Source organism: Cygnus atratus, chromosome 12 (genome assembly GCF_013377495.2).
Source record: "Cygnus atratus isolate AKBS03 ecotype Queensland, Australia chromosome 12, CAtr_DNAZoo_HiC_assembly, whole genome shotgun sequence".
In the NCBI taxonomy this organism is placed as follows: domain Eukaryota; kingdom Metazoa; phylum Chordata; class Aves; order Anseriformes; family Anatidae; genus Cygnus; species Cygnus atratus.
In genome coordinates, this window is record NC_066373.1 from 5,026,519 (window position 1) to 5,052,741 (window position 26,223).

Sequence of the window (26,223 nt, forward strand, 5' to 3'; positions counted from 1 at the left end):
ACTGACATGATGTTTATCCTGCGAGTTCGAGCAACTTCTCCAACTAGACAAAGAACTGCTCCAACCACTTGCATCCCTTGTAGTGGTTCCTCCTAGCTGGGTTAATTTCAGGTACATGCCACACTGGCTTTCTTACTCTCCCTTCAACATGGGGAAGGTATATTATTAATTTCCCCTTAGCTGTTACCGGGGGTGGTTCAATTCATTCCCTGAGGGACATAAATGCAGACTTACCAGTACAACTCTTCAGGAAACCGTCAATGACAATGCTAATGAAATGTAAGCGACGCTTGTCTGGTACCACCTGGAAATTAGTACTAACATATTCGTCGAGCAAGCTGAAAACCTGCTTTCCGCAATTTATCTCTGACCTCTAAGGACAAAGGAACAAGGAACAAGCAGCAACAAGAAAGCTATACGACTTAGCAACTGACAAGGGAGGTGTTCTAGCAGTCTTCAGGATCGGAGGCAGGGATGCTGACTGATGCTGACCTATTTTCCTGGCCTTTATTACACATTATTACATACTTAGTGGGAAATCAAGTAAGGTACAAACATAGGATCACAGAACACCTTCATCGCAGTAGAAGAAAAGTCACCCACAACTAAGAAATATGCTTTTATTAGATTTTTTTGGTCAATGAAACTAAGAAGAGAAAAGGCTGAATGACACACTACAGTTAAACACTAACCCTTATTTTCCAGTAGCATGTAGTTAAACACTTTACTTTGTGTTTGTACAAGGATTTGAAGATATAAACCTGTCACCAAGTATTAGAAACATCATTTCTCAAAAAAACTTCAGGACTGGTGGGGAAGGTTTGGAACAATTCAGAAAAATTCCTTGAGCATTTCCAGACGGGAATATCGTTTTAAGAACAGCTCATCAGGTTTTTTTCCTTTTAAATCTTTGTACAACTAAAACATAACTTGACTTGAAAAATCTTCATCACCAAAGGTGTCTGTAATAAAGACAACTGGCTTGCTGTGGTAAAAAAGAGGGTTTTATCTTTTTTTTTTTTCCAGTATTCACTCAGGTTGTTTAACTTGGACTCCAGTAGTTCTTCTTCCACATCTTGCTTTGCCACTGATTTTGGATTTGGTTTCGGACACAAACACGTGGTTTAACTTCCCCATCAAAGATACACCAGCAATGCTGCCCAATCATAATGTGTTGTTGGATGGTTTTTGTTTTGTTGTTTTGGTTTTTTTTTGAGAAAAATAGAATATTTTTGAAGCACTACACCATTGATTTGCACTATCTCATTTGAGGCATTTTGTTGGAGGATTGAATTTTGAAGGAAAATAGACTCTAACAGGTAAGGAAGGAGCAGAGCACTTTCAGAGAAAGTTCCCTGGCAGGATCAGACCCGTGCAGTGCTTCTCACCTCCAGCACCTCCAGTCAGCAGAGGTGAAGCCAAGCCCCACGTACCACACTAGCAAAGGCTCTCCAGGTCATTAAGAGAAGTTAACCATGCTGTGATTTATCAGATCCACTGGGGTACCAGTCCGCAGTGGGTATCTTAACAACTGGCAGAACTCATCTGACAATCTTAATGAGTACTAATAAACGTTCCTTTGTTCGCCACCACACCACCAAGCAGTTTGTCACTTGACACGTACCATATGCAAAACTTTGAGGATATTTCAGCAATATTCTTCCTTGAAAATTATACTTTCCAACAGAAAACCGAAGCACTCCCCAGTAATTACAACTGTTAGAAATCATGTCCTTCAGTGTATACACTCCTTAGACACTAAGTAAAAGTCTTCTTCAGAACTGAAGTCTCAAGATTTAATCCAAAGGCCAACATAGCCAATTCAAACCTCCCCCAATTTAATTAGCCTTTGCATCAGACTTCTACACTGCAATTGTGCATGGCTGTAGCTCAGGACGAAGGCATAAGGATCCCGTAAGCATTTACCATCACAAATAGCTCTGTCATGATGAAAAGAGTGTTTGCCAAATCACTTCCTAGTGCACATCTATACCTGGTTTGAAAGCTTCTTGGCTCCAATTCTGCACATTGCAGAGCTCTCAATTTCCAATAGGATTTCAGAGTATGCAGTATTTTGCATTACCAAGACCTATGTGTCCTAGCTGTTGATTCCTCTGGATCTTAAACTCATTTTTAGAATGCTTGATACCTGCACTTTCCTTCCCACTTGGGACTGCTGGAAAGCACAGTCTGAAATTAGCACACATCTACAGCAAGCTGATTTACTGAACACATATCCCAAATAAAAATAAAAACAAAAACAAAATATAAACATTAAAACTCCAATAAAATGAAACCGTTTTCTCATCATTTCAGAAGAGTCTTTTGTCCCCCCTATAAACTCATCGCCTTCATATTTTCAGTTTATATTTCTATAATTCAAAACATGTTGCTTTTGTTTGGCAGGCTTTACAAATGTAATTTGGTATGCCATCAGTCACATACACAGACCGGGGCTTCCTAGTGGGTTGCTGTTCTTACTTGTATTACTTAAATTACCTTCTATTTGACCTGAACATCATGCAAAATGATATTAAAACAATATTGCTTTAGTAAAACTGTAAGTGAAACCCTCCAAAATGCCTGTGTTGTTTGTTTTTTGGGTTTTGTTTGTTTGTTTGTTTTGGTTTTGTGTACTACAAGTCATTCATATGGTTGTAGCACAGCTTTTTAAACATCCAAGCACATTCTCGTTACATTCTGCAGACGAACTGGCCACGTTAAAATGGACCGACTTGTGAAAGCTGCTGCTAGAGCATAGCGAGGCTTTCTGTTGGTACCTTCACAACCAGCAAGATGTTCACTTGTTTATGTTGAATCAAAGCAAGCAAACTGCTTACAGTCACTGCAAAACTCTCAACAGAGTGAATTAGATTGGCATGCATTTGGGTTGACGGGTTAGGAGAAACATCTCCAGCTTCTCAAAAAAAATCAGAGAGAGGAAAAAAAAAGTTTTCATTTCCCTTTTGGTTTCTCTTTTGCATTCAAAGCCTAGAGCAGCCTCCTCGTTATCCCATCCGTGACCCCCACGCTGCGTGGCGGTGGCTCTGCAGGCAGAGGCAGGCTAAGCAGGGTATCAGTGTTACAGTTTACTATCACCGAGATGACTGCATGTGTAAGAAGCGCATTCTTCCCATCACTGCGCTTACTCCATAAGGAAACCAGCGAGGGCACCAGGCCAAAGTCTGGTAGTTAAGCAGACACACTATCAGGTTTCCCACATTCAAAAATCTCGCTGCCAGGGAAGCATGAAAACTGCTTCCTACAGCCTGGGTGGCAGAAGAAAAATTAAGCAAAACCTAGGCAAGACCATTATTCTGCTGATCTGCACGGGGCTTTTAAGATTTTTATCTGGCTGAAGCCCAGCTCTCAAAACACAGGAGCTTCCTCTTATCACCCAGCAGCTCTTTCATTTTCAGTCTCAGTTCTTTTATCATTGTCCCTTGACAGAGCTTTATCTCCAACCGCCCCTTTTTCCAAGCCCCTAAGATCTCCTAAGCAGTTTTTATCTGTCTGCAAACACACATATGAAGGGTGCACCCGCTGCAGCCTCTCTCCCTGCATCTCTGCTAAGCTGGCTCCAGCGAGAAGCTCCAAGCAAGGAAGGAAAACTCCCCGTGACCCTGGCACACAGCTCATGTTCTGGCAGACTGCTCCCCAGCTCCCAGCCTCCAGGGCAGAGCACGAAACCCACCTTCACGTTCTTCCTGGCGGGACAAAGGCGGGGACCCAAGCTCACACATCCCTTACGCAGGGTCAGTGATGCAGCTCTCAGAGCTTAGGTTGAGGGTGCTACAAGAAGTTAACAGCAGCAAAAGACTGGACTGAGTCAGGAACCAGTTTCCTGGTCCAGAGCCAGCGAGCCCGCCTGGTCAGCCCTTCCAGAAAGGTCACTCTACAAAACAACCAGGTCCAGCCCTGTGTGGGGAGCCAATAAACAGAGTACAGAGGCTCTGACATGGAGTTCAGATGAGGTCCGCACTCGGGGGAAATACTCGTTGCACAGTGCACAAACAAGGGAAACTCAGGGTGAGCGGCCAGTCCAGGCCTCATGTTCCAGAGAGAAAGCAAAACAGCCCTGAACATCCAAGGGATGAGCACCAAACATGGCATCGCGCAGGAAACATAAAGCCGTGTGTATACAAAAGCTCTGCTGAGTGATGAAAGACATGCTAGGGCTGAAATCGGTCTTTTTTAGGGCATTTCTCTGCAAAAGATCTCATTTACTGCTGTCCCTGGTATTCACTGTTGCATAATAAGTTCTTAATTGCATGTCCAATTACTGCCACAGAGCCAGCGAAAGCGGCACTGAACATTTACCTCGGGTTAGAGGGTTCACCAGGAAAACCATGGATCAGCTCTGTGCACATGGCTGTTCTGGCTACTCCTGAAAGGTAAATTGTGTGCTCTCAGGCCCCAAGGCAGAATCTGTTACTTACCCGTGTCATGTCTGTACAGAATCCAGCCAGAAAGACACATACTGGCTTGAAGACCAGAGGGAACAAAACTGATTAATAAAAACAGAGGAAGTAATCACCCTGGTCCAGATACTGTGCAATACAATCAGGCAAGTACACATTCCCAACTGTATTTCTATCAGATACAGTCATTGCTACTCCCTTGTTAAGAAGAATTTTTTTTCTTGAGTAGTCACATATCCATACACAAGGGCAGCGGGAAGGCCAAGAACGTGAATTCTGTACCCATACCACCAGCTCTGACCCCCTAATGTTTTGGGGCAGGCTTGGTCTGATAAGAGCAATTAAAGTATTTGCGATGATTTAAACATGTTTGATGGTCAACTCGTGTGAGGCTGATCGCTCGGCCCAGGTAAGATTTTCTAAAGCATCCTGCCCAGGACAAACCAGAGAGTGGGAAAGAACAGAGGCCAGCACAGAGCGTGCTGGAAACTCTCTTTCCCCACCGCAAGCCAGCAGTGTCTGCATTGCCTCCGGACTTCTGCAACCCCCTGTGACCACTGCCTGTGCTAAGGAGGACCAGCCACAACAGAGACCTGGTAAATCACACGCATCTGAGGACCCAGTGCCAAGCCTACTAAGTCAAAGGGAAGCTTCACGTCAGTTTCAGTGGAAGTTGAGTTTAGCAAAGGGCTGGACAACAGATATGGTTTAATTTAACTTACCTGAACCTGGCCGACCAGAAGACAAAAGCTAAGAATTAAAACAGCAAGTCTCAAACCTGCCCATGTTCTGCAACAAATGGGTCAGTTACTTTTAATCTCCTTGTGCCCGGCAACTGCACTGCTGTTAAGGGTAACGTTACTCTCCCGATACTTTTTTTCCACATAAGCGGCCCTGCTGCCACTAGAACCTTAAACAACAGGAGGTGGCCCGCTCAGTCACGCTTTATTTGCAGGACAGGCCAACTTCAGTGGAGTGCTTAAATGCAATGGAGACACATGCTTGCACATGGGAGGATAGATGAGGATTAGTTTATCCTAGAGCTTACTTCTTATGATTTGGGGGTTGCTGTTTCTTTTCCTATTGATAACTTCTAAGACATCTGGGCAGAAACATTTGCAAAAGAGCACTACAAAATATTTCCTCTGGTTGCTATCTAAGTGTTGACACGATGCACGCCTCCAAAGAAACTCTTTTCCAGCGTGGCCGTAGCGCGCATCCTGGCCCAACAATAGGAATCACGATGGAGGATCGCAGCGCTGGCAAACATCACGGCTGTTTTAAGAGGCACCGCGTCCCAAGTAACGCAGTTGCTTCAGCTGCACGGATGTCGCACAAGCCGTCTGTTTAAATATTGCAAAGTGGTAATCTCCTGCTTTTGCTACTTTGAAACTGAGGAGGCAAAGGAAAATATTTGAGTGTGCAGTCCTGAGGTCAGAGCTGAAGTTTGATTTGGGTTGGTTTGGATTAAGGAGAAACGTCCAAGAACAACTCACTGATTTACTTTATTTCAGGACTTGGCACACAGCTTGGACCACGTTCAAAATACAACGACACTGCGCCAGAAAATGCTACAGAAAGAGCAGAGATAGGAGACATCTGGACTGTGTTAGGAACTTAGAGCCATAAAGTCCTTTAAAAATATTCTGTTCATGTTGGGACTTCTCTTGTTTTTGTTTCGAACAATCCAAATGTTAAAACTGTGCTTCAAATTAAAAGTTAAAAAATAAAACCAACAACACCCCCATATTCCCCCTCCCCCAAGATGGGTGACCTAAGCCAATTACAAAAGTAAAAACAAGGTTTTAATGATCTCAGATAAAATCCTACAGTGAAAGTGGGAATTTCCAATAATATTGCACCAATGCAAACTTCTTGAGCAAGGAGGTCAGCAAACGTGTCCTACAAAACATGGCCTCCTACCATTTAATGCTACATTTAGCATTACCCAGAGGTGCAACCTACCCAGCATATACTGAAAATAGTGGCACTACCCGAAAGGCTTCCTGCTGTCTAAGATGTCATGGCCTGAGTTCTAGGATATAAGTGAAAAAATGCCTTTTAAAATGGTCATTTAATTGTTTCCAGCTTAACTCTATGTGTTCGGCAGCAGATCACTTTGCAGCTCCTTACATACAGTGCAGCCGCTGTATTTAGGGAAGGCCCTTACAAAAATCAACAAAGGAAAAGGATTTGGGAAAAGATGTTGCAAATTCTTGGTATTTAACACAGAACGAGAAGAAATGCAGGACAAACTATCCAAAGAGAGCTCCATCAGAAAAATAAACTCATCTCAAACCCCTCCGATGGATGTTGCCTAACTCATTAACCCCCAGAACAAACGCATGCAGGGAGAAGACGCTGCCTGTCCCAAGGGAGGTCCCGCACCGGTGGCAGAGCTGGAGGAGCAGGGGGGCTCCTGGCTCCGCCGCCACTGTAGAGATGCTATCCCTGTGGAAATGGCTGGATTTTGTCATTTTACCTGCCTCGGGTCACTCAGCTGTTCTGGCTTCCCACACCGCTGCTCCCAGGGGTACCTGCAGGCCAGCGAAGCGCCGTGATGCAGAGCGCCGAGATGCTCGCCAGGCCCCACGTGGGCAATGCACACGCCTGTGCTAAGCACACATCTGGCTAGCAGGAGAGGAATTCTGCATGGAAATTGTGCTTCCCAAAGCTCGTTGCATGTGAGAAAGAATTTGTCTTACCTTAAAGTATCTATCTTTCATTAAAAGGCAGCTCTGCCCCAACCTGCCCTCCAATTCAAGCTCAATCAGGATGCTGCGGAGCGAATAACAAGCGAACACGGAACATCAGAAGAGTCTGCACAGCCATATTTAACGGTATGACCAAAGTCAAGGCTCAAAAAAAAATTCTAACAGGTTTGAATGTAAAGTCCTTAATCTCCCACAGTGAAAGCTGCTAAGGGTGGTTTCACTTAAACAAGGTGCTACCTTCCACTTACTGGGGATACGCATTTTTTTAGGCAGCCAGTATTTCACTTGCTCCATACTCTTGATTATTTATACCAATTAATAGGACAGAGTATCCCATTCTTCCAAGTACATGCCTTGGCACAGCGAGGACTGTTCTGCCTTCAGCAACATGCATCATTTCCGGCAGCTCAGCTCCAGGAATAGAAAACCAAGGGAAGCAGGGCAGCCAGATAAACAAATCGGTCGGATACCTGAAAACCCTGGAGATACTGTAGCTATTGTCATTTACACCTCACCTCCTCTGAGGCATTCAGGCAATATTCAAAGTAGATTAAAATAAAAGATTTCAGGGGCTTCTTGGAAGTAAGAATAATGCACAGAATTATGCTCACGAGCAAGCAATCCAGTGACTAAATCCTGCAAAGGCCATTTGTGCCTGCACCGAGCACCGCCCCGCTTGCAGCCTGCACTCCACTTGTTCAAAGCTCGATGACACACCTCACTGAAGATCTTCAGTTGTGTTGCCCAAAAATTCCTTAGTATTTTTTATTTTATAGGTCTGATGCCTCTTCTCCCATCTGCAGTAATTTGCAACTGCAACATTTAAGTGTGACTTCTACCAAGTCTGTATGACAGCACTTCACATAAAATTGTCGTCTCTCATTCAAAACATTTTATTTCAAAAGACAAAGAGTAACAGGAGTACAGAAATGACCAGAAATTACCTGCTAGAGACTGCCTGTTAGAGGAACATCTCTGCAAGCAATTAACCCCAGCTGTGACTGTCCTGCAAACAAATCTAGGCAAGGAAGTTCTTCCAACCTAACGGAGCTGGGCCAAACAGAAAACCAGCCCCCCAGTCCAACAACAAGCAAGCCCTCCTCACTGCGGATAATATTCCTTTCTGAGTTATCATGGGAAAGTGGAAAAGCCAAATCGAAGAGGACCGATGCAGGCCTGAGCTATAAAATCCAGATTTCATTTCCTATCGTTCCCCTCCCCCAGGAGCTCAGGGGTGTTTAGATTCTGGGCTGTGGTTTAAGTCCATCTGCGTTCTTCAAGTATAAACATCTTCATTGAAACCAGACTCATCCTGCACAGCCATTCATTTAGTGAGCTCATCTGTGAGAGACACGGACTGGCACATTTCTATGACAACCAAAAAAAAAAAAAAAAGTAGCAGCTCGGCACAAATTAAACAGCTTTTTAAAGCCTCCCCATTGTTCTTGAGGCTGCTTTCTCCTCCTCTAGCATCTATAGTCATCTCAGATGTAGTGCCCAGAACATCAGCTCTCCATGAAACGGCCCTCTATCCATAGGGAAAGAGGCTTTTTGTTTGTTCTTAAAAGCTTTGGATTAAGTCTTGATAAGAAATAGCAGAAGTTCTGTTTTCTCGCCACCAAGAACAAGACAAACCCCAAAACAAACGTCTCCTTTCAAAAACCATCACTCTTTCATTTGCTGGATCTCAATCAGGCTTTATCGGGGCACAGGGAGGTTACTTCAGCACAGCCAGTTGCGCTCAGTGGTTTCTCTTCCCATCCAGGAAGACCAGATAAAAATCACCAGGGAAAAAATAAGAGCATCTTCCCTTCGGAAGGATTTCACACCGTGATATACACAAATATAGACAACTATGCCTCTTTGTGCAGCCAAGATGTAGGCTTCAGCTCAGACAACCGGTACACTTTCTAAAAGCACTGCTTATTTGCAAGTTCACACACTGAAGCAATTCAGCACCAGATAAATAAAGCAGCTCTTTCTCTGACATACATTGCCAGTCAATGCCGAATTCACATTGTACTTATGTTTGTTATTGCATCCTCTCAAATCAGGGCCTGCCAGCTTACACAATTCCCCAATTATAAGTAGTTAAGATTGTTTTTACTAGTAGGGTACAGATGCCAAATCACTCTTAGTGATTCCCAACAAAAGAGAAAGATGCTATGAGTAAAAACAATGGAATGGACTCCCAGGATCGAGACGTGCCAAGTCACAAATCATGCCAGAAAAATATCTTGATTTTTTTCAAATCCCATTCTCTCCACCTTCATTTTTTCAGATTTAGTTTTAACCTAGGCTTTGCTGAAACTGGTAACTGGTTGGGTCAGCTGCTAAGCCTCTTTGTGTTCACCACGTGCCATATGACCGCAGAACTAATAAGTCACAGGAATAAAGAGGTTTTTTTAAACTCGCAGAAACCTCAAGCACAACTTTGTCTACTACGGTCAGCTTTTTCTCTTGGCATCATTAAAGGTTTCCCAGTCAAACAGAGACTGTACCCATCAACTCAATGATTTTCATCTTGACAGTGTTTTGACTTGATCTTTTACTCACAAGTCATTTTGTTTCATTTGCTTCAGACATTTCTCCACACACGACTCAGAGCAGTGATACACCGCCAGGCAAAGCACTGAAATGTTCCCAAAGGCACAGATGAGGGAAAACTCGGTTATTAGTGGATTTAAAAGGTACTTCTCATTACTTAACCAGCTTGCCACAGACAAAGAACATAGCTAGAGAGTTATGGCTGTTCATGGTAAATGCGATGTTGAGTCAGGCACATGAAATCACTGAGACCTCCAGGTGGAATTGGGTGCTAGCAAGCCACAAGGCGCTCGAGTCCAGCCCTAAGGTCTCAGTGGTCCTCCCAGCGCTCTCAAAACACGGAGCTGCAGAAAAGGGCATCTCAGCTAGGCCAGCTCTTCTTGGTCACGGACCAGATCAACAGCCGAAAGATGCAATCAGCTTCAGAATGATACATTCAGAAATTCAGTCAAGATAATGGGAAACACGATCTTTGACTCATTTTCTAAACCCCCATCCCCCCCCCCCAAAAAAAGTGCAAGTTTTTTGACAAGCAGCTATTACAGTGTTAAACTGTGTGTTCCTGTGCAATGTTTCCCATGTCATAAAACTAATACAGGGATTAAAAACTCAGACTGAAGCAGCGTCTTAGGAAGCCATGTGATAAAGTACAGCAAATGCCATGGGACTCATTATGTGCTAGCTCTACCTGGAACGGGCAACACAGTCAGAAACACGGGCACTTAGGGAACACCGCAGTTAGGGTACCTCTGATCCTGAGGTCTGAGATACCACACAAGGTAAGGATGTTTCCTTAAGTGCAGCACATCCCCTTCTCCAGCGTGACTCTGCAAGCGCTGGGCTGCACTGTTTGTTTTCTGCTGCCTACACAACGCGTTGGATCTGCCTGCTAGGAACACGTTACTATCTGCAGGAGCGTGTTTCCCAGCCATACATATGCTGCCACCCGCCCCAGAACAGGCGAAGACCACACAGTATCATGTTGCATTTCCAGCTCTCTGCAGGGGTATCCTATGCCACGCAGTCTCTCATGAATACAGAGATATGCCACTTCTTCTGAGACCAATGCAATCATCGCAGATGGTTATCAGTTATAAACAGGAAGCATCCATCCTTCTGCAGCTCGTCACTGAAGCAACCATCAGCAAACAGTCCCCTCCTTGTCTCCATTGCTCACTTCTGTGCACTCAGAAACACATGTCTTTACACTGCTGCCTCCACCCCTGCAGCTGACAGGGCAGCAAGAAAAAATTGAGGCTGCACGGTGACAGGTTTGGCATAGGACAACATGCCAGGCAATCTATGGAAGCTCTTTTTACAAAGGTTAAGACTTACACAAAGCCAGGGAGCTCCTGCTTTTACCTATAGGGATGAGACTTCCAGCTCCCTGACAAGGAAATGAGGTGATGTGACATGAAGCAGCTCGTGAAGCTCTTCAATTAGTGCATTATGCACAATGGAGACTTCCAGGGAACTATCTGCAACCACAGCAGTGCCTCATTCCCACTGTCGTGGCCCTGAGCATGACTCACTTCCATTCCCATCCTCCTGCTGCAAGCAGAGAGCTAAGGACTGCTCCCGGCCTTCGTTAGTCAGGCAAGGTCTGGAATCAAATGCTGGAGCTACCTGCACAAAACTTGAATAAAGTAGGGTTACTTTACTTTCTGCAACTGTTTGAGCATCGTTATCTTCAGTTCTCCACTCTCCACGACGATTAGGGCTTATGCTGGAGGAGACAACATTTCCATCCTAACTTCGTCGGGGAGCAAGTAAAGAGAGTGCCGTCCTCCACACGGGAGTACAGCAGAGAGAATAACAAACAGTGCCAAGATAACCTGTGACTCCTGAGCTGCAGGAGGCCTGCAAGCAGCACGTCCCCAGCACTGAGCTACATTTGCAACCAGCAGCAAAGCTGTCCTGGCCCAGCACTGCCACAAATCCTAAGCTGAGGAACGAAACAGGCCAGCAAGGAAGAAGAGGACTTCAGGAGCTCATCCCGGGACCCAGATGCGTGGCCAGGCTCAGCACCATCCTGCAGCAAGACCCCAGGGCACCGCTGCCATTTCCAAACAAGCCCTTTCTAGAAAGTCATGGGGAAGTGGAAGGGGGAGGAAGAGGTTTGAGATATGCGATATGCATCTTAGTGCTCTCAGTCATATGAGAGGGCAGGAAGGTCGGCTGCTTATGCCATGGGGCCCTCCTGCGCTGCCAGACTCTTTCTTGCCATTTTAAGCCAGTTTAGAACAGATTTCACCCTTACTGAACTGGTCTGCAAGGCACAGGGGTGTGAGTGAGGCTGTTTTCACACACTTAGGGGCACTGTAATTTCCACCTAGAATTATTTTTGCCAGAAGAGGAACAACCCCTGCGTTACAATGCCATTCAAACTTGAGAAAGCCTTTGGTGAATACAGCTTGCAGTCTGTGCATGCTTCACGTGATCTGCAAACTAGGAACACTGGAATTTTAGGCCAGGAGGGTGTCATTGACTAATGGGGATTCTCCTTTCCCTCTGGAGTATAGGTTTATAGAGGAAAAAGATCATGTTCTCCAGGCAAGTTTATACAAAATGATTCATCTCTGGCCAGCTGCAGTCAAGACATCTGCTTGCTTTCACTTCGCTACAGGGAGATTCTCCCCCCACACCTCCAAAGGAGGCCAAGGCATAAAAAGAAGACTTTACGAAACGAGACTGAAGAGGGCAGGTAAGTGACAGAGAGGCCCCGGGTGCCCCTCTGCCCCACTGACAGCACTCCTGTGAAACAAGGCACTGATATAGGGCCGCTCGACCAGCGGCCTGCCCGCTTCCACACCAAGCCTGCGCCCTGCGGCCTGCACCCAGGCCTGCCCAAACGCACGAAGGTGTTCCTTTGTTCTGAGAATCCCTCGCACATTCCACATGGGATCACGCAGACGGTCCTCCCATGGTCAAATAAAGTTTGTGAACCCAGGCCTTTATAGCTTTTCCATACTAATCTGCACTCTGGGCATATATCCAATGAAGGCCTCATGTATAGATCACTGGGTTACTAGCTGGCTTGCATGCTCAGGGGGGAGGGGAAATAACAAGCTCATGACTGCATAATTTAATGCTGCCTGTGCTTTCACTTTTACATGCACAAGTCTTTCTGAATCTAGTCTTACCATAAATAAAGAGTAATAACATTTGCTGAAGAGAAGCTCGGGCCCCTATGTGCTGGAACACACAGGAGCTAACGCCGAATGCATTTACATTAACGCTAACTCCGGCGCAAGGAAGACAAGGTCTTTTCACAAGTGTGCTACAAAAACAGGAAGCAAAGGGGAAAACTTTGCAGTGTTTGGAAACAGCAGAACACTGTTTGTACAGGCTTTTCTTACAAATGCAAAAAAAAAAAAAAAAAAACACAAATCTGGTAACGTGAAATCTGAGCACAGCAAGAGCCTCAGATCAGACGCAAGGGTCTCAAGACAGCCGCTCTCAGAAGATCTACAGGTACAGACTGTACAGGCAGGGAGATGCACAGGGTACTTTATTTTTCCCATTTCTGCTAAGAAAGTCTGACAAGTAGAGAGACACAACCTCCCAAACGCTTGACGTTAAAGCTAGATAATGTAACACAACATTGCATCTTTATCTTGGTTAGAGCGGGTGTGATAAGCGAGCAGGCACTAGGAAACGCGCACTCCACCACACTTAAACGCTCCCATTATTTTCTGAACTGCATTAAAAAGGGAAGACGGGTGGCAGGGGCCTCGCCTGCCCCAGGAGGCTGTCCCTGCAGCATAGGAAGCAGCTACACCGTGGACTTCACCCCGGTCCAGTGGCAGCCGGCACCAACGCAGCGACTTCCCCCTGCAGCTGCAGGGCACAGAGCCCATCCCCACTTGAAGCTGCTCCACTGAACGTCCTGCATCGACCCAGCCTTGCTTCCCCTGCTCCCTTCAGGCCGCTCAGTGGCATCGGTAAATGCACGCAGCCTGCACAATATATGGGTGATGTGTAAGGGCTGTAAGTCCTGCCCCAGGTTTAACAAACCCAGAAGAAACACCTCGGGTTCAGACCGACAGAGGATGTGTCCTGGACTCGGGTGAGCACCAAGCAGAGCTCGGTACTTTCCCATGTCTTCCATCTCCACGAGGGAACAGCTTCATACACGGTCAACTCCCACAGCAGATTTGATTTCACCAGATTTAAAGTACATTAGTCAATCCGAGTCACCGGGGACATTTGAAATAACTTGCAATAAATCAGACAAGATTAATTTCAAGGGAGGCAGTGACGTAGCACTGCAAGAAGCATGGAGTTAGTGTTAGAAGAGAAGCCATGAGGAATATTTCTCAATGCCAATGTGCACAGAGGCATTGCAGTCTTCAGGCATATGCCGGGTTCCAAAGGCAGAGCGGTTGCCCAGAAGGGGTATGTCAATATTTAATACCAAAGTGCATGTCTGGTCCTGCTCGTTTCATTTCATTTCAAGCTTTTCCAGCTTTGTTTCCTGATTCATTCACAGCAATCACAAAAGATGAATTATCTAACCTTAGAAAATGTGTTTTCAGGCAGACAAGACATGCTGACTGTGTCCGTACTTTCACCTTCGGTAACAAAGTTCTGTGCCAGAAGAACTTTTGTGTTTTCTTCAACGTCCACATTACTTGGTTACAAAGTAGATGTGATTTTTGGTGCCAGGACTCCGCTGGAGCCACTTGCTCTTGAGGAGAGCAGAAAGAGCCTCTTCTGCACCCCTGGATGTCAGGCTACTCTTTAGTTAAGGATTTGAAAATTTTCCTCAAAAGCTATTGTAATAGCAGTGACTAAAAAATGATGGATCTGAAAGAACCGCAAAGAGTTGAAAGAAAAACTAAACAGAGTAATGACTAATAATTGGCACTTCTGTAACATCTTTCACCAATGCTCCTCAATTCCATACACCAGGAAAGAAAACTGTGTTTCGTAACAGACCAGGCTGGGAATACTACTTTGAGCCCTTAATACACAGCTGGAGTTGCTACTCCTTTTGGAAGAGATATGTGAAGAAACATCAGTCCTCCCGCACTGAACGAGTAAGCTGGAGCTCCCTTTCCAACCCTGTAATCATGCCACCACAACCTCCTTACTACAGGTAGCAGTTTACACCAGTTGCATGGGTTTTCCTCTGGGTTAAAAAATGACAGAATGATGTCTGTAACACGAAGGCTTTTTTCTCTTTCCCCAGACGTACAAATGACCCTCCCTGTTCTGTGTTACTCTCAGATAAGGCACACAATTGTTTCACTGGGCTTGATGCATCTTCCACACGGAAGCAGCAGGCAGCCCGTGTCCCAGCTGCAGCCACTTGGCTACCAAGCAGCACGGCAAGGACATGGGTGGGCCTCGCTCAGTAAAGTCCGTCGGAGCAGATGGACACCTCCTACACTGCAGAAGCAAATGCTGCTGCTCCTGAAAGAACCACCGGGCCTTGCGCAGCTTCAGTGCTCCCACCTCTCTGACCAAGGCAGGAAGGAGCTGTGCAGGTGACAGACCCGTAGCCACAGCCGGGCACCCTGGAGCCAGAGCATCCTCTGAGCTGCGTGCTCACAGCAATCCGGCGCCCAGAGCCCGGTCTGGCATCATAACAAGCAGCGCAGAGGAACCTCTCCTCATCCAGCTGTCTCTTCAAGCCACCAGCAACAACTCTATACTCAGATCCCCGACCAGAATAACCCCACAGCTACAGCAGAAAAACCTACAGCGTTGCACCAGTGTACGCCATCCGGGCCTGGTGCATTGTGTAAGTGCCCATGTAACTTTCTACTTTCAGTTTCCTACCTTCTTATAGTTTACATTGTAGCAGAGAGAAACATGATGTTTTGAGATGCCGCTGCAGTCATGTTCTTCTCGAGTGGCTCCCGAATGTAAGTGCTCAACCTCAGAATGTTTGACTATCAACCGCACGGCGTGGAAGGGAGGAAGAACTGCTGATATTTTTCCAAAAACAGATCACGTCACTGTGATTCTACAGTTAACTTTACAAGACCACTCTCGTGCTGAAAGTTTCAGTTCAGTCAAGGTTTCCCTGACTTACTCTTTACTTCTGAAATCAACCTTAATTGCCCCTAAAGCAAGAGCAAAGCTGGAGCTGCCAGCAGAGACCACCGGGAGAACACGCAAACATGCACACAGCAGAAAGCAGGAGACCTGAACCGGCTGCGCCTGGCTCCCAGCAGACACTCGCTTTGCAGGAAAGCTGCAAGGTAGTAAGGGGAGAGACACTGGGCCACATCCTGCTGTCACTCTCCCACACCTCCCCTGCTTTTTAATGGCATTTACAACCATTAAGCAAATGAGCAGCTATCAACGTCAGAAGAGACAGTGTGTCCTGGTGGCCAGAGACACGTCACTCGGCTCCAGCCCTACCCGATTTATGAGCACTACGGCAAGGTGCTTGAGTCAACACGACCAGGAGATGCGCCCGATTGCTGCTGTCCGACTGGAGACGCCCTAGGGAACCACGGGCACACTCCTCGCGAGGAGCTTCAGGTTGAGGAGCTGCAGGTTGAGCATGAACCGCGAGGGCAGGCATGTCGGACAGCGCGATCTGTGCTCCTCTCTCTCTCCAATTTCCCCACACATGAAGACACAGACCAGAAAGCCCTCTGAGACAGCTGAACCACAGCAAAGGCAAAATCCAAAGACTTGCAGAATGCAACAATTACACCACATCCCAAAATCGTATTTTCTGATTGTCTTAAAGGCCAAAAATAATCCTTCTTTTTTGTTGTTGCTGTTGTTCACAGAAGGTCAAACAGACATTCATATTTTTGGAAGAAAACATATACACCCTTAGTATTTTCATTAAAAATTTGGATTCCACTGGGCAAGTTCCAGAAGTGTTTTTGTTTTTTTTTTTTTTAAAGCAGTTTCTACTTTACTATTAATAATGTCCATGCCTGAAAACGGATAGCGAAGTCATTCTAGTTTTATTTTAGCTGCTTGCACAGATAAAGCAAAAACACAGCCTGCCCACAGTACACACTAACTGTACTACAATCGCAAACAAAATCCCCCATGGTACAAGAGAACCTCATTGCAACAGGAACCAGGCTGGTAAGAGACACCTGCCAATCTCCAAAGTTATATTCGAAGAGTCAAAAGAGACACAGATTAGGAGGAAAGGAGCATTGCCATCTAGAAGAGCAGTATCACAAAACCTCAGGGCTGAGAAAATTCCACTCTGTGTCATTTGAAAGGTACTGTTGGGAACACACCATGAGCATCTTCAGGAAATTTAGAAAAAAAAAAAAAACAGTTTTATTTTAAAAATCATCAAAAACGTCTACATGCACACGCATTTCCCTAATCTATATCCTCAATTAGATGTTAATTATCTATAGACAAATAAGGAACACAATTACTTTTTTGTTTACAAAATACTTACCTTATATTTGGGTTGATATCACCAGAAATCTGATCCAGAAAATATGCATACATGTTTGTAGACGTGCACTCTTCAAAAAATAAGTGTAACTGATTTATACGAGAAAAAACTATTTCTTGTTATCCTTTGCAGACACAGTTTCTCTTCATGCCCAAGAAAAATATATATAACTATGTATTCTCAAATTCTGCTTCACCTCAGCTTTCTTCAGGCAATGCTTACTGCACCACATGTGATATACTTGTAAACAAAATCTTTCAAAACCTAAAGCCATTTCTGTGTGATTTAAAACCTGAGTTTAAAATTTTTCAAAAGGAGAAAAAGATTTTATTTTATTCAGCACTTCCTTAAGCACTGGAAATCCAAGAAGCAAAAGCCCGTTAGTGATAGCTTCAAGCATCCAACATCCCCATTCCCAGTACCATGAAAAGAGCTCAGCAGTCAGGCATATGAGAAGCATTGGATACATTTTTTATTTGTCTTTTTTAAGCCCTGGTTATTACTCTTCTCCTCAATGAGAGTGAAAGCAATTTTTCCGTGTTAAATTTTTCACGCAATGAGAAAATCACGCAATCTCTCTGTTAGAGGAACAAGAACTTTAGGGACACTGCAGCATACGCTGCGAAGTGCAAAAGCCCTTTCCGCAGAACTAAGCAATAACTCTGAGCAGGCAACAGAAAATAAAAAAAAAAAAAAACCTTCAAGGGCCCATACAAGGCTCATCCCACTGACATCCCCACTTTGTGCTGCCTCCGAAGTGAAAATGGCCAGAGAAGCGAGCATCAAGCCAGCAGCACCCTCCTAGGCCTGCGAGGAGCCGGGCAGTCACCCACACGCAAGCTTCAGCCAGGACCGGGCACCACTGCTGCCCAAGTGGGGAATCGAGATTGACTTTTTGTCAGGGGGCCTGCTGCTTAAATGGCGAAACAAACCTGACTGCCAGTAATTACATCTGCTGATCCACCATGACCCTGCTGGCTAATTAAATGTTAACCCGCTGTAGCAAAGTGCATGCTTGTCCCCAGCTCTGCAGGGCATGAAGGTCCAGAAGCAGCAGGTGGTCCGTCCCAGCCTAAAGCGCTGCTGTCCTCCAGGGCTATCAGACTGTGGAGAGCAGCCCTCGGCTGCAATTTCGTTGTCCTCAGCCACAGTTTTCGCGGTAGAAGAGAGTCGTGTCAGAATAACTTCCCACCAGGACGCTGCTGTCCGCATGTTGGCATCAAATGGGTGAAATACAACTGCTTCCATACCAGTTGTCTGTCTCATGGGGGGATTTCCAGCAAGGCTTTCCTTGAAAAACCACTGATCACCCAAGCGCAACCTGCTCGACATCCATGGATCCTTCAGCCAAGGAAAAGAATGGGGTCTGCATTTCGCAGCAAGCTGTGTGAGCCTGAGGGGTTAGTAGGCCGCAGCCCCCTGCCTGAGCAGCCCGGGGAACTGCAGCAAGCCCCCAGCTCCCTGCGCATGACATCCCTTACCAGCAACGAGTGGTAATCCCCCTCCTCAGATTATCCCGCCGAAGTCGACGGAGCGAGACCAAGAATGTACGTGACCGAGCGTACTTCCAGTTTGCGTTTTAGTCACCGCAACTTGACGGGCTTCTTAGCCTCAATTAGTAACAGGCACACATCTAGCAGGCACGCTTAAATCCAGAAAAACAGATGCCTTTTTCCCCCATGTTCCTCCAAAAAAGGGAAAAAGACTGAAAATTATGTAGAAATACACTGAAATCTCACATTAAATTGGAAGGAAATGGTGTTTGCCATGAGCTCATGCCGTAGACCCTGTAGTCTGCCACCTGGCACCTCACCTGCTCCTGCATTCCCCACTCTGCTGGCCCTGTCCCGTCTGTCATGGGACAGCCCAAGAGGAGAAGTCAAGAAATGACTGTAAGCACTGAAACACCAGTACTGATAACTTTGAGAGTCCACAGACCCTGACACAGGACCCCCTCCTCCCGACCCTTGTCAGTATTTTTAAATTCTCCTGATTTTCAAGCCTGGGAAGTGAAGGCCTTTTAGTTCAGCATCTGGTTCTGACTTCATGTTTTTCTCTGCAACCACAAGAGCTAAACTTCACTCACCACTGACGTGCTCGGTTATAATGTATGCTTTTCAATTGTCTTTTCCCTTTCCTGGTATTGCCCCTGCATTCTTAAATATTGTGCAAAACAGGAAAATTTTACGCAATGATTTAATAATACATTGTTTTTGGCAGCAATTCCAGCCTACCATGTTTCCCTCTCTCTTCTTCCTCAACAGTTTGGTGGAACTATGCACTGAAACAGATCAGTTCCCCAACCCAGTATAAAGACGACAACAAATCTGCAAAAAAATCAAAATCCGCAAAAATCCAAGTGCTCCCCCATCCAGTTGACACAGCGTTTCTCAACATGATCCTGAGGAAAGGTTATGTTACTGAGGGCACATCCGTGCACGATGCGCTGTGGGGATTATACATGCTAAGGTATCGATCATCTTCTGACATGCAATTGTTTACGGAATTAAGCACTACATATCTGTAAACACTTGCAGACACAGAACAAAACTGAATCAACTAGCTGTGCTCCAAACACTAATAAACAAGCCACAATCTACCCATGCAACCCACAATCTAATTACTTCTAAAGACTCCAAAATGCTTGAACTACTTGAGGTAGATCTCTTCTTTCATAAATCCTATGTGGGGAGTGGAGCAAACCCTATTAATCCAGTTGTGCTTACTAATGCAGAAGACACAAGGAAATGAGAGAAGCCATTTCATTGTATCATGTTAAAACTCGCCTGTTATTTAGGAACTTCAAATGTATAAACAAATTATCCGCAATAAATTAAACAGCTCCAAAAATCACTCCTCCATACATGTTAAGCCTACCATTTTTTTTTTCCCCTCCAAAAACGTTCTTCGACGTACACAGTTCTACCAATGATCTGGGTGGGACCAAGGCTTCAGCCTCTGTTTTCCAACTCCTGGTAACAACGCAAACCTAAGCCTGCAAACTGGAACATCGATGCGGATCGGAGTCAGTTTAGCCTTCCACCTCTGGCAAACCACACATCCCTAGCATGGTTCGTACATCCTTTCCTAGAAGAATCCCCAGGCTTTGACAACCCAGCAGACTCGCTCTGTCGCTACCTATGATGCTCCACTACAAAACAAACACAGATGATCTCACAGCTCCACCAAGGCCCAACCCTGTGAGGGATGCTGAGCTCCTCCGGTCCCTGCTGATGCAGGAGGAGGTCCCCATCAGGTACCAGAGGCGATTCCCCCGGGGCACTAGTACCACCGTGTAGTGGCAAGCACCGCATCATTAGTCCCCAGCCAAAAAGAAAAGTGTGGCAGAAGTATTTCTGAGTGTCCTTTTTGTTTATGCTCCTAAACATGTAAAATTTACTGGCTGGGTGTTAACACTAATAGCCTTAAGAGCTCTTGCTCTATCGATGAATATAGCTTCTGTTTTCATATTTTATGTAAGCTCTGTGACATATAAACACGTACCTTAACACTACTGACTTAGAAATATGCTTTTTAACCACTGTAGGAACTTTATACTCAAAAGTACATTTGATAGGCATTAAACAACTTCAAAGAAATACCATTTTAGGTTTTCTTATGCCTAGCTACAGTCTAAGACAGCAATAAAGCAAGTTTCTTACAATGGAGTATTATTCCATTAAATCACGAAGTCTTCAAGAAAAATCTGGGTTTTGGTAGTGCAGACACATGCCTGCCTTTACCACGGAAACAGATTCTCAATTTCAGCAGCACAGATAACATGCAGCAATTTGACTCAATTTGCAGCAAATTCTAAATTACCATGGGTTGTATGCAAACGGCAGGATTCGATGCCTTTTCTGGCATGCCTGAAGAAAATACCTGACGGATAGCAACAAGGTAAACCTGAACGGGGAAAAGCACGTACACCCAAACCTGTACCACTTCCTGTCAAATGAAAACAACCATTTGTAGTACAAAACAATGAGAAGTATTATCTTAAAATAGTAAGTTAGCATTCCGCTGTTACAATGGATCGAAAAAAATATCTTAAATTGCTTTGTTATTTACGCATTCGTATTTATTTACATGGATAACAATGGTAGGCCCATCAAGCTAGTTTCAACTCACATTCGTGAAGTCCCATCAATAGCACATGGCTTGAAGTCAGCACTTGGTTGACTGAACAGACTGTTTACTCTTTTTTTTGTTACTATTCTAATTCATTATCATTCTATTTTGAATCTGGATAACGCAACAATATTCCTTTTCCAGGAAAGTTTTTTTTTTTAAATCTCCTTATAAGATTGTTTTGAAACTTCAGAGTTCTGCATAATACTTCCCACTTGAGCTAATTGTTTTTCAAGGGAAATTTAATTTTTAAAAATGTGTTTTTCCAACTAATGGGAACCTGCGCTAAAGTAAACAACGAGTCTGGCTTGATCGGAATTTTTGCTCTATCTTTATAACGAGAAGGAAGGAAAGACATGTAAGAGCACGCTGAAACACATGCAAGTAGCAAAATTGTTGAATTTTAAAAAACAATTAGAAGACAATTTTCTACTCCACTTCTCCTATTTGAAACAGATCAGCCTGCCCTGCCTCATTTAATATTGATTGTGTCTCTAGAAGAAAACATAACTGCAGTACCCTTACCCACTTACATTCTTGTGTCAAGTACATTTCTCATTAGCTACCTTGTCAATACTCTGCTGTCCTCATGCATCATCTTTGCACAGAAGAAAAGTCTAAAGGCACTCAAATCTTTTCAAGATTGTCACCAGCTTGAACACAACACCGCATTACATTCAATGTACCCGTCAAGGGGAAACCAAGAAACGTGGAATGGGCCTGAAAAGCCAGTTTCCACCTCCTTGAGGGATATTAATGAGTAACATCATGGTTTCAATTACGTCTTATCTTCCCAGACGGGAATTAGAGAGGTCATCCCTAGCCAGTGAAAATGAATCGCTTATTTATTCCTTCCTTGTCCACTGCTGATACATACGTATTATAAATCTTTCTACTAACCTAGTACCTTAAAACCCATTGTCCTAAACATCAGTCCCAGCTGGGGCAAGAGAAAGAATGGAAGAGAGAAGCAGCGCAGAGACATGAAATGGGCAAGACAGAAAGATATCAGAAGTTCAGTTTCGCCTGCCACCTTTAAAGTACTGAAAATTAAATTTTAACATTTCTGCTGAAGATAGCCATGCCTTATTCTTCACAAAAAAAAAAAAGGAAAAAAATCAAAAAAGAAATATTAAATAGGATTTTATTATTTTGTTTTTATTATCACTGCCCTTCAAGCTGTGCAAGGACAGATCTTAGTAAAAAAAAAAAAATTAGCAAGGGCAATACATTTGGGTTTGGTAAGTGTTTATAAAATAAACATTATTCTTCCCATGGGGAAGAAAGTCAGATTCATCCCCAAGCAAGCTGTTTTCTGGCAAACAAAGTTTGTAAGCATCAAAATTTCCTACTGGGACTTTGGCATTTAAATTTAAAAAAAAAAAATGCAGATCTGTATTTACTTGCACTAAAAATTACCCCTAACCAGCAATAGAATGGAAGCCTGATCAAGATGCAAGTCTACTGGTAAAACTGTAATGGTGAAACTGTAGTATTTTTAAGTAACCAGTTCCTTGAGAAATGAGAAACATGAAGGAAATAATGGAAACAAGATGTAAATCAGATAAAGACCCAACACCTACAGTATGGGACTCCACAAGCTAATATGCTCCCTTTTGTCAGCTAAGCACATATACCAATTTGGAACACAACTGTTACTATTCTTTTTTGATGAGCTTGGGCTTGTTTTAATTGAAAGTCGCTTGTGATCATCGAAGAAAAAGCATTTTGTAAAGATTTTTTTTTCCTCCCTAAAGTTTGCTAAAATATGATGGCCTGAGCACTTGTTCCATTGTGTTCTTGCGTGGTGGTGCTTCCGCTATGGAAAGCTCTTTTGTCAGGCACAAAACATGTACCTACCTAATCGAACACGGAAAGTAGTTACATCTTGCAAAAAACCTGTAGGTAGGGTCTCATTATTCACATTTTTATGTGGGCACATACCGTGTCTACCAGTGGAAAACACTGCAGAGGAATAATCCATACACAAAGTAATGCTAGCTTCTACCTCGCAGGCCAGGCATGGACATGTAGGAGCTTGCATGGAGAGGACTTCAAGTCAAATGCACGTTTCAAGTCATGTTAAAAAGGAGAGAAAATGCCTAGAATCACCAAATCACCTATCCGCTGCACTCGCAGAGATAGTTTCCCAGATCTGGATTTAGCTGTCATTACAACTTTTGCTTTCAAATGCAAAACAAAGTGATGTTATTTTCCTGTTCAATTTTATTCAAGTTATATAGAATGCAGTAAAACTCGTCACACCAGAGGATTTGCAAAGAGATGATGTGAAGATTAATTAGCAGCTGCTCATAAAGCACCCTGACTGTGGAAAGCCCTACGTGTAAAAATGACCTTGTTATCAAAGTTGCTGAGTGCGCCCAGTGCTCACTGTCAATGGAAGGTAGGGATATTTTCCTACCGCCCTTGAAAGCCAAATGAGTTGCATTTAAATATCTGCCTTTGGCTTTGGGAGGTTTTGGCACTCTGCCTGTCCCCCACTTCCTTAGAGGGGACCACATATTTTGTTTAAGTCACATTTTTTCACCTTCCGAAAAAAGAGGAAGATCTAGGTATCGCGGAGCCAAAAGATACCTGCTATGCACACCCGCGCATACGCTCAGGCAACAAGTGAGCACAGATCGTACCCTAGTTCCCTAATTACTGCCTGGAAACCAAAGACAGTGTGCCACATAATAAAGCATAACAAAGCACGGTTACTTCTGCGAACAACGCTATCTATGTGGTGAGTTAGCGCTGGAAAAAAAAATTGATAAGGCGCAAGACCAAGCACGAAGAGCCCTGCTCAACAAAATGGAGCCTGCACTGGTGCACACGGTGTTTTGGTATCTACTTGCTACTTATGTGCCTAAAATAATTAGGAATGACATCGCTTTAATTAAAAGCACCACCCTATGGGACTTGAGAAATGTTTTCAGGGGCGATTTCTCAGGTGACAGCTCCGCCAGAGAGCAGAGTTTGGCGTCTTCTGCACGAATACAACTTCATGCCTAAGTATTGCCACACTGCAGAGATTAATGTCTGAAGTGCAATCACGCCTCACTCTGCCGGTATCCTTCTCTGCTCAGAAATCATCAGCCATGAATACTGCCGGGAAAACGCCTCATCCCCACCAATATTCAAGTTCCCCTCCGCGCCGACGGCACCTCGATAAAACGAAGTGCTGCGAGAACGACCAGCGCTCGTGTCTTTGCAGGGCTTCCTCCTGCCTTTGCACAGCAGTTCCAGCAAGGAAGGGAAAATATTCCCTCTGAAACATCCTCGGCAGCCCGGGGGAAGCGGGACGCGGGGATGTCATTGTGGCACTGAAGGAGCTGCGTGAGGACGGGCAGCTGGCCTACCTACAGGATGAAGGGGCTGCTGCTGATGGCCTGCATGGGCACCCCATGGCACGGAGCAGTGTCGGGAGACACGGACATGGCATGGCGTGGTGTCAGGGGACACGGCCATGGCACCCCATGACATGATGCTGGGGTACACAGCCACTGGGCATGATGAAACCCAGCTCTGCGTGCCGGACGAGACCCGTTCAGCCACCCCATTAACAGAAAACCCCACAAAACCCAACCCACGCTCCGGTGCCACGCGTGCCCTACATGACGGCATGTCACTGCACGACAAGCTAAACGAGGGAGGTAAAAGAGCAACCGTGCGATGCCCTGTAGCAAGGCCGGAATGAAACCATTGAGAAAAACGAGGCATTTACCCGTAAATCCCCAAAGGGCCGATGGAAGCCCGGTTACAGAAACCAGCGTGCGGTGCTCTCCGTGCGCTGCCAGGGCACAGAGCCGGGGTGCAGCCGGTCCCAGCTGCACAACCCAGACCCAAACCCGCACGTTCTCACCCCAAAGCCCTATCCCCCCACCCCGTACTCACCGTGGCCGAGGCGACGCCGGTGTCCGCCAGGGTCAAGTGGTGCGGCTCCCAGCGGCGCAGGAACTTGGAGGTGAGGATCTTGCTGAGAAACGTCCGGGGGTGCCGGATGGCGCACACCTGGATGTCCCCCTCCTGCAGCAGCTTGTACCTCATGCCGTTGCAGTGCAGCGGGGGCCGGCGGCAGGGAGCGGCGCCCATTTTGGGGCCCCCCTCGGGCCCGGGTACGTCGGGGGGAGGCGGCCCCTTGCCCTCCTCCGGCTGCTGCTGCTGCTGCCCGCGGTCGCCGCTGCCCCCGCCGGGGCCGCCGCTGCGATCCATGGGCAGCTCGGGGTGGCGGCGCCCGGCCCCGCGGAGGCGGGGGGGGGGGGGGGGGGGGGGGGGGGGGTTTGAATAAGAGAGATCCGAGGAGGCGGCGAGGTCAGGAAATTAAAAAAAAATGGGGAAAAAAAAAAAGGGGGGGAAAAGGGGGAAAAAAGGGGAAAAAGGGAAAAAATGAAAGAAAAAAAAAAAAGGGGGAAAGGGAAAAATTGGAAAAAATGGGAAAAAAGGGGGGGAAGGGTGAAAAAAGGGGGAAAAAAGGATGGGGAAAAGGGGGGGGGGGAAGGAAAAAACGGGGGAAAGGGAAAAAAAAGAGGGGGAAAAAAGGAGGAAAAAAAAAAAAAGAGGAAAAAAATCGCCGTGGGGGAAGGGATCCGCACACACCGGGGGGGTTAAGGGGAGAAGGGCAGCGGCCGAGCCCCGGCCTCAGAGTCGGCGGTCCGCCCCCCGGCGGGTCCCCCGGCAGCTCGCACGGCGCCACATCCACGCTGCCGGCCGGGCGGGCGCGGGGCGGGGGCGGCGGTGGTCCCGGCGGGGGCTGCTGCTGCTGCTGGTAGTGCTGCTGCTGCTGCTGCTAGTAGTGCTGCTGCTGCTGGTGGCGGTGGCGGCGGTGCTGGTGCTGGCGGCGGGGGCTGCGGGGCGTCCGGCCGCGGCTCCTTCCTTCCCCCCGGGGCGGGCGCGCGCGTGCATGTAGGTGGGTGCGTGGGTGCCCGCGCGTGGCCGGGCGGGCGGGTTTGTGCGGGGGGAGGTCTCTCTCTGCGTGTGTGTGTGTGTGTGAGAGGGGTGTGGATGTGTGTCA

General features: G+C 45.9%; 1 protein-coding gene across 3 annotated transcripts in view; it reads right to left on the reverse strand.

Annotated features, from left to right (window-relative positions):
* The window catches only part of CMIP (c-Maf inducing protein), a 128,753-nt gene extending 103,302 nt beyond the window's left edge, over positions 1–25,451 (reverse strand). The window contains exon 1 of one of the 3 annotated variants that reach the window (XM_035543200.1): positions 25,107–25,451. In XM_035543200.1, coding sequence (XP_035399093.1) covers positions 25,107–25,424 — 318 coding nt within the window. In that variant the 5' untranslated portion in view covers positions 25,425–25,451. Of the gene's footprint in view, positions 1–7,126; positions 7,194–25,106 lie in introns of those variants that run through there. The other 2 variants (XM_050713118.1, XM_050713121.1) reach the window with 2 other exon arrangements.
* Positions 25,452–26,223: the final 772 nt, after the last annotated feature.